The sequence below is a fragment of the Dermochelys coriacea genome, chromosome 10 (genome assembly GCF_009764565.3).
Source record: "Dermochelys coriacea isolate rDerCor1 chromosome 10, rDerCor1.pri.v4, whole genome shotgun sequence".
Taxonomy (NCBI): Eukaryota; Metazoa; Chordata; order Testudines; family Dermochelyidae; genus Dermochelys; species Dermochelys coriacea.
In genome coordinates this window covers 23,726,422-23,737,893 of record NC_050077.1, presented here as the reverse complement: position 1 = coordinate 23,737,893, position 11,472 = coordinate 23,726,422, and the positions used below count along the sequence as shown (strand labels likewise).

Below are 11,472 nucleotides of genomic sequence, written 5' to 3'. Positions count from 1 at the left end.
CAGTCGCCTGGCCGTGGCGCGGAAGGGGGCAGGGAGACTGCATTCCCCAGCGCGCCATGCGCGCGCATGCGCCATTGCTCGTCCTGTCGCTGAGTGGTGGGTGGGCCGGCCGGCCAGCCGGGTTTGTAAGCGTCAGGGGTGGCGGAGCTGCCCCACGGCCGTGCCCCCGGGGCGATGGACGGCTAGAGCCCGCGGCCTTCGGCCTCCTCATCGCCGCCAGCATGTTCGGCCGCTCCCGCAGCTGGGTGGGTGGCGGGCACGGTAAGGCCGCCCGCAGCATCCACTCCTTGGACCATCTCAAGTAAGTAAGTGGGGGGGCGAGGCGGAGCGTGTGTGTGTGTGTGTGTGTGTGTGTGTGCAGGGCCGGCCCCGGGGGGGGCGAGGGGGTGTGTGTGGGTGTGTGTGTGTGTGTGCGGAGCGTGTGTGTGTGTGTGTGTGCAGGGCCGCCCCGGGGGGGGCGAGGCGGAGCGTGTGTGTGTGTGTGTGTGTGTGCAGGGCCGCCCCGGGGGGGGGGCGAGGCGGAGCGTGTGTGTGTGTGTGTGTGTGTGTGTGTGCAGGGCCGGCCCCGGGGGGGGCGAGGCGGAGCGTGTGTGTGTGTGTGTGTGTGTGTGTGCAGGGCCGCCCCCGGGGGGGGGCGAGGCGGAGCGTGTGTGTGTGTGTGTGTGTGTGTGTGCAGGGCCGCCCCGGGGGGGGCGAGGCGGAGCGTGTGTGTGTGTGTGTGTGTGCAGGGCCGCCCCGGGGGGGGCGAGGCGGAGCGTGTGTGTGTGTGTGTGTGTGCAGGGCCGCCCCGGGGGGGGCGAGGCGGAGCGTGTGTGTGTGTGTGTGTGCAGGGCCGCCCCGGGGGGGGCGAGGCGGAGCGTGTGTGTGTGTGTGTGTGTGCAGGGCCGCCCCGGGGGGGGCGAGGCGGAGCGTGTGTGTGTGTGTGTGTGCAGGGCCGCCCCGGGGGGGCGAGGCGGAGCGTGTGTGTGTGTGTGTGTGTGCAGGGCCGCCCCGGGGGGGGCGAGGCGGAGCGTGTGTGTGTGTGTGTGCAGGGCCGCCCCGGGGGGGGCGAGGCGGAGGTGTGTGTGTGTGTGTGTGCAGGGCCGCCCCGGGGGGGGCGAGGCGGAGCGTGTGTGTGTGTGTGTGTGTGTGCAGGGCCGCCCCGGGGGGGGCGAGGCGGAGCGTGTGTGTGTGTGTGTGTGTGCAGGGCCGCCCCGGGGGGGGGCGAGGCGGAGCGTGTGTGTGTGTGTGTGTGCAGGGCGGCCCGGGGGGGGCGAGGCGGAGTGTGTGTGTGTGTGTGTGTGTGTGCAGGGCCGCCCCCGGGGGGGGGCGAGGCGGAGCGTGTGTGTGTGTGTGTGTGTGTGTGCAGGGCCGCCCCCGGGGGGGGCGAGGCGGAGCGTGTGTGTGTGTGTGTGTGTGTGTGCAGGGCCGCCCCCGGGGGGGGGGCGGGCGTGTGTGTGTGTGTGTGTGTGTGTGTGTGCAGGGCCGCCCCCGGGGGGGGCGAGGCGGAGCGTGTGTGTGTGTGTGTGTGTGCAGGGCCGCCCCGGGGGGGCGGCGGAGCGTGTGTGTGTGTGTGTGTGTGTGTGCAGGGCCGCCCCCGGGGGGGGGCGAGGCGGAGCGTGTGTGTGTGTGTGCGCGTGCGCAGGGCCGCCCCCGGGGGGGGCGAGGCGGAGCGTGTGTGTGTGTGTGTGCGCGTGCGCAGGGCCGCCCCCGGGGGGGGGGGGCGGGGGCGTGTGTGGTGTGTGTGCGGCAGCTGCACCCGGTGAGGGGGCGAGGCGGAGCTCGCAGCGTGTGCCGCGCGTGGCAGGGGGTACGGTGGTGGGGCGGAGGAGGCTAAGGACGGTAACTTGGGGGGGTGGGTCGGAGAGCCTGTGGGCCCAATGTGGGGCTCAGGTCCATAGTGTTTGGGCTGCTTGTGGTGTGTTTGGGGGAGCTCGGGTTCGAGGGGGGCTTGCTCTGTCTCAGCGAGAATGAGCCTAGAGCTTCAATGAGGCAGAAGGGACTCCTGTGGCTCTATGGCAACCGGGTCTCTGGAGCTGGGACCTCTGTGGTGGGATTGGGTTGTGGACTGGGTGATTGAAGAGGCTTGGAGGAGTCTGCAATGGAGGGCTCCAGACTCGGGTGCTGACAAGGCCTTCAGGGGTTTGAGTGGGTCTTGTGGCTGTGGAAGAGTCATGACTACAGGAGGAGATTCACTCAGGGCTGCCATTGTAAACATGTACCAAGGATATTTCCTCCTCATCTTGCATCTCTCTCTGAATATTCATGTAACTATATTGCTTACAGTCCTCTTGAATTCTCACAACTACTGATTAGGTCATATACATTTCTCCTCCCCTCCTCCCCCCCACAACTCCCTCTCCCTCACCAGTCCTGATTTTGCCTTGCAGGTGATTGGATGTTCCTAAGTATCTGCAAGGTGGTGATGTAGTGGCACAGCATAAAAAGACAAAGCTATGATTTTATAATGCAATAAACTTGTCCTGTAGAACAAAGTCTAAAAGGTGATAACCTTAGATGGGTACCAGCATTGTAGAGATAGGGGAGATGTAGTTAACTGGGGCATCAAAGTGGTAAGAGTGGTCCAAAGTTGCGCTACAAGTAAGACAGAGGGTTTGAAAATATCACCTACTAGCCAGAGACTAAACCTATTGTGAGGAGGCAGGAAAAAGGGTCTTCAGCATGGCCCAGGGCCAATGCCTTGGTTAGAGGCCTTAATCCCCATTACCAGGTGCTGAGAGAGAGAGAGAGAGAGGTCTGGGAATCTGAATGGGAGCTCTTTTTTTAGGTATTACTCTCTGGCCAGGTGGTGTCTAATAAATATGAGTCCCTGCACTGTAACTGGCTGCTGGAAAGGGGAAATAGTTTTCCTTCTTGCACAAAGACCCTAGATCCTGGGGGAAGTGGAAGTGTGTGGAAGGGTATTCTTTACTCCCTCCAGACTCCTGGCTGCTGTAAGAAACCAGTGAGGTAAAGTTCTTCTCCCTATTGAATAATTCAGGTTCTGGACTCTACCATAGCTCGAAATTTTCTCTAGCCGTCCCATTCTTGACCCATTCTTGTTGCCCCCCCACCTGGTTCTGGAAAAAAAAGCTTTGAAATTGAATAGCCTTGCTAATTTCACAGTCTGGCGGTTTGGGGAAAGCTACAGAAGCAGTAACTGAGTTGTTCTCCCTCCTTACAGTGTGTATGATAAACCCATTGTTTCATGTTCTCTTGTGTGTATATAACTCTCTCCTCTGTTTTTTCCACCAAATGCATCCGATGAAGTGAGCTGTAGCTCACGAAAGCTTATGCTCTAATAAATTTGTTAGTCTCTAAGGTGCCACAAGTACCTGCTTTTCTTTTTGAGGTTGTTCTTGGTAGACTGAGACACAACACTGCTTCAGTTTACTTTCTGAAAAGTTTTATTGCTACAGAACAGCCTAGAAATGTTTTTAAAATGAAAGCTTACATGTTGCTGTAATAGTTTGCTTGTAGTGTTTGTTGTAGTTGTATTGGTCCCAGAATATTGGAAGGACAAGGGTATGAGGTAATATCTTTTATTGGAGTAACTTATATTGGTGAAAGAGACAAGCTTTCTAGCTACTCAAAGCTTTTCCTCAAAGACACTGGATTTATGTCTTATAACAACGTGGAACCTTGTACAACAAAATCCCACCCCCTCTTTGCCCTACCACTGCAGGGGTGTTAATGTGCCACTTCACTTTGAATGGCTAGTCTACACTTAAAATGCTACTGCAATATAGCTGCACCACTGCAGCACTTGAATGTAGACACTACTTATGCTGCGGGGAGGGGTTCTCCCTTTGGCGTTAGATAGTCCACCTCCTTGACAGGCAGTAGCTAGGACAATGGCAGAATTCTTCTGTCAATCTAGTGCTGTCTAAATCGGATTTAGGTAGGTTTAACTGTGCTGCTCAGGGGTGTGGATTTTTCACACCTTGACCAACATAGTTAAACCAACCTCATTTTCTAGTGTTGACAAAGCCTTAGAATATGTTTACTTATGCTGAATAATCTGTTCCACCTTGTGTTTTAGCTGTGGCGCTCTGAGTACCTTCCCCAGACCTGAGCAAGAGCTCCGTGTAAGCTCGGAAGCTTGTCTCTTTAACCAACAGAAGTTGATCCATAAACCTTACCTACCTTGTCGCCATAATTGATGGCTTTCTCTCCTTATTTGCCAGGAGAAGCTTTCTACTTGCCAGTGATGAATAGGTGAATGGATTTTTCAAGACTAAGTAATATTCTACTAAGAAAAATGACAAATTCCCCTGGCCTACCTCTTTCCATCTTAGTATTTTCTCTGAGTGTAGGTATCATTTTAGCAAACATCATCATGAAAATTGAAGCTGTCACTTCATTATTCTGATGCCTTCCTCTCTTTACACATAATATTTTAGATGGATAAACCTTGCAGGGATCAGAAATTAAGGTTTCCCAGCAGCTCATCCATGGCTTTGAAACGACCATGCACTGGATACTGGAATTACCTGTTGTAATGTACCTTACATTAGCTTCCCCCAATAACATCTCTGAAGATAATGAAAGTATACTTATGACACACTCCCTCACCCCTTTACAAGACAAATAGGGAGGCCATCATCTTTGTGACAGAATATTTGCTTTGTGATTTTGATTATATTCAGATACCACAGTGATGGTTGTATTAAACAGTACAGTACCATTACAGTTAATCTAAAACATACATTTCAATTTATTTGAATAGAAGACTCCTGAAATACTTCAGGAAATTATAATTTGATCGGTCATGTGAGGAACAGAAAGTGAGTGTCATATATGAGCTATCCATTCATTCTTGTAAAATGTCCTAAATTACAATTGATGAGCTGCTAGTTAACCAGGAGTAGTTAACCAGGCTACAACATCTTGAGCTAGTGGTGTTTGACAAACTGATCACATTTACTGTTTTTGGCAATCATACCACACACTGAGAAGAAAGACCCAGTTCTTGGTGTACTATATTAGAGCCTGATCCTGATAATCTTTACTCATGTGAATAGTCTTTGCCCCATAGTAAATCTCATTGAAGTCAAATGGATTCCTCTTATGAATAAGGATTTGCAAATCCTTAATTGGTAATCATATTTAGTGCCATTGGTGGTGGTATATATTCTGTGCATCTTCCTATTTTTAAACTGGAATAAACAGGCACTAAGTAATTATTGCTGCATGTATGTTATCAATACCACTAATCCATAGCACAGTTTGACATGATCAGCACTCACTGTAGACATGAAATGGATGTTTCAGGTCAGGACTGAAGAGCATTGGTAGAGTTGTGTGGCAAAATGTTACCTTACATCTCGTTGTGCTGTAGTATACTTGGCTCTGGGCAGTACTCGTAAGGTACTGTATTTTCATGAGCATGACTCATGCATAGTTCTAAAAATTCCCTAATTTCTTGACTGCCAAGATGGTTTGCAACCTTGGTAGGTTCAAAACCACAAACTGGCTTTATTTCACCTTTTCATGTTGACATTTTGGGAGACGCATCATATGCAAACAATTGTACATAACTATTTGTGACCACTACATTTTAGAACGTAAAAGAAATCTTTTAAAAAAGTTACATACTGACTGCAATTCTTGTGTGGCCTAAAGCAGGGGAGTGGGAGCTGGTACTTGCAGGCTGTGCAACTGATTGAGAGGTAGGTGACTCATCTGTGTGTCAGTTTACTACACTATAAAACAGGTTTCCTGATCAACAGCAATGTTCTGAAGCTTAATTATTGTAAATTGCTTTGAGATCATGTAATGAAAGGTGTCTCTAAATGTAGATTATTTTGCTCCTCCCGTTTGAGTTGGAGGAGAACACGGATATGATTAACAGTCTGTTCATAATTATACTAAGTCATTCTGTAATATGCTTCATGTTTGGATTAGGTTGTAACTTAAACTCAAAAGCAACATCAGGCAGTGAAATCTAGAACTTTGAATATCTTTTTTTTTTTTTTTTTTTTTTTGGTTCTCCTTGGGGAAAGGGTAGGATGGGCTATTGGGTTTTGTTTAATTTACAGGTTGATTGTGAACAATGCATATGTTATAATGCTAGCATGTTTTTTTTCAGTCATTTATGCACGTTGGTCCCATGTACTGATCTATGATCATCTAAGATTTGATCTAACTTTCTATTTTCTGTTGCATTTATAGCAGTTCTGTTTCCTGTATCGTGTTGTAGGGCAGGGTTTCTCAACCTGTTGTTTGGGACCCAAAATTGGGTCGCCAGAATGTTTAAAAGGGTCATGTGGCAGTTCCTGTGGCTCCTATCCCAAAGTGCTGACTGGGCTTGACTCCCTGCTCCCCACACTGCAACTTTGGGGTCCCAGTGCCACTCAGGTTTGGCCCAGCCATCATGATGACAGGAATCTGGGTAAGCCAAATTTGAGTTAGTGGCACTGCACCCTATGAGCCAGGTCACAACTCCACTCTCTCAAATTTGGTCCAGTTGGGGGGGGCAGGGCCAAACTTGAGTGGTGCTGCCACCCTGGGGGTACCAGTGTCCAGAGCAGAGAGCCAAGCCTAGCCAGCCCTGTAGTACAGGAGCCACCAATTTGGGCTGAGTGCTGGGCAACCCCCCATGGGGGGCAGGATCCAATTAAAAACCACCCCAGGGCCTCCACCCCCAGACTATTTACTGGGTTGTGACAGGCCATACACATTTACAAATGGGTCTTGAGCCCCAAAAGGTTGAGAACTGCTGTTGTGTAGAGTATCTTTCAGAGTAAAGCCTAGTGTCTTTCCTTAAATCCTTCTCTTAAAATGAGTCTCCAACAAGGCAGCACAGAATATGGCTGTGGAACATCCCTGCCACTTACCTTTCCATGTTTGTTTTCACTGGTGTACGGTGCTTTCCCATTTCTTTTGGTAAAATGATAAATTCTGTCAGAAAACAACTTATATCCTCTAGTTTTGTTTTCTAGAGAAACTTCCCAATGAATTATACTTCACGTAATCAAAAATGTGAATTTATTATTTATTTCTGGTCGTGCCACAGCGTGTTAGGCACTGTACAATAGTAAAGTAAGCCCCATTTCTTACCCTGAACAGCACGTAGTGAAACAGCTTATCTTTATGCATACTTGCCAACATATGACCTGATTCTGCTCCTATTGACTTCTGTGGATAGGTAGATTAGATCTGTAACTAAGAGCTTGATTCTTTCTTTTTTTTTTTTCTTATTAAGAAAAAGATGTTTAGGGCTCATAAAGGTGCTAGAGTGGCAGATACGAAGTATTTTCCAGACAACAAGTATGGTGTAGACAGAAATAATGTACTCTTCCTCAGACAGACAGGTCTGTGACTCATCTTTGATCTGGAAATGCCACTTCTAGGAGTCAACGAGCTAATTTGGTGGCCCAATCTTTTCTTGGCTACTTTGCTGAGACTTGAGGAATGTGAGGTCTGTACTATGCTACCTTTTGTTTTGTGTTGTGGACTACTTTGGGGTTTTTTTTAATGATAGTGCCTGGAAACTCCAGTCAAGGTGAAGAGCCCATTTTATTGAGTGCTTTGTAAACACATAGTAAGACAGTCCCTGCCCTGAAGACCATGAGTCTAGTTTAAGACCAGATATAAGTAGATATGATATACAAATAGAGGGAATGGAGGAAGGAGAATGAGTTATGGTGAGACCAACACCAGGTTTAATAAATTAATCATGTGCACAGCTAAATGGCTTCAGTTATTTTTAGTTTTAAAATATTAAAGAAAAATTAACCCCCACTGGCCTCTTGCTTCATTATTATTAGTTAACTTAGACAAGGTAGAAGTTGGGTCTTGAGGAAGGATTTGAAGCAGGTGTGAATAGTTTCTTTTTGGACTAATTAAGGGAAAGCATTCCATATAGTATTACTGAAACTTGGTGGGATGATTCCCATGACTGGAAAGATAAAATCAATGGTCGTAACCTATTTAGGAAGAAGGGAGAGTGGTGGTGTTGAAAATGGCATTATCTGTTTCTGAGTCACCAACAACTTAGAAGAAAATGATTCTGAATGCTTATAGATCAGTAGCCTAACAGATAAGGCACATGATGAGGTAGTAAGTGTTGTCTGCTACAGACCACATTAGGCGGCAGGATGACTGTATTGTGCACCTATATAATGTATAGGAAAAAAGCTGTGTGATCATGGGATACTTCAATTTGAGTGACACGTGCTGGAGATCTAATGCTGCCAGTACTAAAACATTCTTGGAATTTCTAAATATTATAGATGACAATTTCCTACCTTAAAGTGTTGCATCCAGCATGGGGGAATTCTATAAAACTTCGTCTTGACAGATAAAGATGACCTGATCCCAGAACTAAAAATTAATGGTAACCTTAGGTATAGGTGATCATGACTGACTTAATCACATTTATAATGTGCAAACAGAATAAAAACTAGAACAGTGATGTGTATATATATATATAGTGTCCTGTGTGTGTGTGTGTGTGTGTGTGTATATATATATACTTGATGCTTTAAAATGGCCAATTTCACAAATCTGAAAAGAATTAAGCCAAATCAGCTGGGAGGAATAATTGAATCAGAATGATTGAGAATTGTTTAAGAAGACTTTACTAGATGACAAAAAAGCCACAGTCCAGCAATCAAGGAAGAATGCCATACTGGTTTAAAAAAACCTGCCCTGGTTTAGAGGGAAGTGAAGGCAGCTAAAAAATTAAACAAAAAAAATTAATATAAATCAGAAACTGGGAATTGTAGAAAATTGATAAGGGAAGCAAAGAGAAATTTGTGTTCAGTAAAGTTAAGGACAACGAGGAAGAGTTTTTAAAATAGGTTTGTAACAAAAAGAATCCTAACAATGGTATTAGTCTATTACTGGATGGAAATGGTAGAATTATCAATAATGTAGAAGAGGCAGAAGTGTTCAATAAATATTTCTGTTATTTGTTTTGGGGGTGGGGAAATAGATGATTTGAGGGTGACATGGTAAGATACAAAAATAGTAAGTTATGAAGGGACCAAGAAATTTGGACAAGAGGCCTCAAACTGAAGCTGGGCTAGAAGGTGGGGCTGACATGATCAGAATAGGTCAGGAACAGTATGTTCATAGGAACGTTATGAATAGACTAGAGATGATAGGCAGGCCACAGACAAGAAGTCAAGACAAGAATTAAGAGTTGGGAAAAGTTTTAGTGATGCAGACAGAACAGGCTGGATCTTTGCAATGTTATGGAGGAAGAAGTGGCAAGATTTGGGAATGGGTCTAGGGAGGTCATAGTTGGAGATGACATGTAGGCCTGAGTTACTGGGCGTGTAATGGTGTTACAAACTGTTACAAGGGAGAGGCCTTGAAAGTAGTAACTGCCTACGTTGTGATCTGTGAGGCTGATGAAGACACCGTGACTCTAATAAATTTCAGACATACATTTACTGGTAGTGCCAACACTCTAGTAGGTAAGAGCATGCTGCTTTGCTGCTTCTAGGTAGGGAAGGAGGTAAGAGATTCTGGAGTGGCGCAAACAGACAGAAGTGTTACCAATCATTGACTGTTTTCAGTTTTCCCACCTTCTTGTGAAATCCAAAACGATGACATTGTGAAGGGACACAGCTGCAGATTTTGCTTCATTTTTTGCTACTGAATTGTGTATTTCAATCCAAGCTCAGTGTCCAGCAACAAAGAGAGGTACCCATCTGTAAAACAAATTCTGGGTACTGTCCTGACGTGAAAGATGAATCACCTTGTTCACAGGCATGAGGAAAAAGAGCAGTGCTGCTGGGTTTCTTCCAGAGTGTAGAAAGAAGAAAATCAGTCTGATTAGTTAATTTTCTTCTGGGTTTCTTGACTTTTTGTTTTTCAAAACTTGTTTTTGAAACCAAGCCATGCTCCTTTGAATGAAGTACATAGAATTAGTAGTTAAAAATATACTCCAACTTCCCTGATAAAAATAGACTGTTTCTTTCTGAAAGTATTAATTTTATTCTTGTAATCTGTTAAAACTTGGGTGACTTGGTTGTCCATGGAGTCTTAATTTGCCCCTCTTGTCTATCAGCAATATGATAGTCTTTAATTCAGTGGTCCTCAAACTTTTTACCTCGTGCCTCCCCCTCCTTCATCCTGTCAGCTCCCCTCTCCCTCCAAGCCAGAGTTGGGAGCAGGGTTGTGGCTCTGGGCATGGGGAATGCAGATAGGCTAAAGGGGCTGGCCAGGCGGGGCGATGTGGACAGGGTAAGGGAGCCGGCAGGCAGGGCCACAGCGGGGCACTTCCTCCCTGCGTCCCCGTGGGGACTGGCCCGGGTCCCAGCTGCACCCTCCCCCAAAAGCTCCTCCGCACCATCTGGGGGGCACATCCCAGAGTTTGAGGACCTCTGCTTTAATTACACAATCACAGGCTATTTTTCCACTGGTTCCCTTCCTCAGCCTGTTCTTTCCAGACAGCTCACTGACAGCTGTTCCCCCTCTTGCAAGACCTTTTAACTGTTTAGTGTCCTTTTATCTTAGCCTCCAGCCTTAGCAAAACAGTTGTGTAATTTTTGCTGGAATGTGGAATTTAGTATTGTTTCTTAACTTCCTGACTGTGTGTTTGGTGGTGGTTTATCTGGACCCTTCCTACTTGCTTCGTAACATCCCTGCTAATAAACGAAACCACCTGTACATGCAGTACGCAAACAAATTTGTTAGTACTTGTGGCACCTTAGAGACTCCTTTTCTTTTATGTATAGACATACATAAACATTTCACATGACCTGGTCACAAATAGTATTCATAAACTAATATGAATCAGCCTTTTGTCCTTCATACCTAATTCGTTACCTGAGTACCACTCCTCCTATGCACTGAATGAGGTTGGGGTCCTGCCTGTGGTAAAAACTATGTGATCACGTAATTAAAGACCATATCATAATGCATACACACAATGTGTCTGAATTAAGGCTGTATGGGCAACTTGAATTCAGCTTTTCCTAACTTTTCAGTGTTTGACATTGCAACCATAATGTTCTTTTTAAAGTAGCTTTCTTGTATGTAATATTACATGGTATAAAATTAATCTGCACAACATCCCTGCAGTGGTTTTCACCTTAAGTTAATGAAACATAACACTGAGCTTTAGCATAGCTTTTGTCAGGGAATATTTAATTAGTGCTTGATCCTATTCTTATGCATATCTAATCATAAGTGTAAATTTTGGCCTTGAGACCTAGAAACACTGGTTTTTTTCCCCACAAAGTCGCCTGCCCCTTCACAGACCAGGAGAGTTAATTACAACAGCAGCAACACTGAAACCCAAGGAAATGCATGCAGACTTATGTCTACACTTTAACCACTACAGCGGTGCAGGAGGGTTTCTCCCGTTGGTGTGGGTAATCCACCTCCTTGAGGTGGTAGCGAGGTCAGCAGAAGGTTAGAGAGGTTAGATCAGCATAGTTGTCTCTCGGGCGTGTGGATTTTTCACACCCCTTAAAGAAGTAGCTAGCAAATGTAGGTTCCCAGTGCAGACCGGCCCTCACCTTATCACTTAGG

At 46.5% G+C, this 11,472-nt stretch overlaps 1 protein-coding gene across 10 annotated transcripts in view; it reads left to right on the top strand.

Moving 5' to 3' along the window:
- Positions 1 to 35: 35 nt before the first annotated feature.
- CLEC16A (C-type lectin domain containing 16A) overlaps positions 36 to 11,472 on the top strand; it is a 204,313-nt gene continuing 192,876 nt past the window's right edge. For 4 of the 10 annotated variants that reach the window (XM_043494551.1, XM_043494549.1, XM_043494554.1 and 1 more), the window contains exon 1: positions 36 to 301. In XM_043494551.1, the coding sequence (XP_043350486.1) occupies positions 57 to 301 (245 nt within the window). In that variant the 5' untranslated portion in view covers positions 36 to 56. The remainder of the gene's footprint in view (positions 302 to 11,472) is intronic. The other 6 variants (XM_038418498.2, XM_038418499.2, XM_038418500.2 and 3 more) reach the window with 3 other exon arrangements.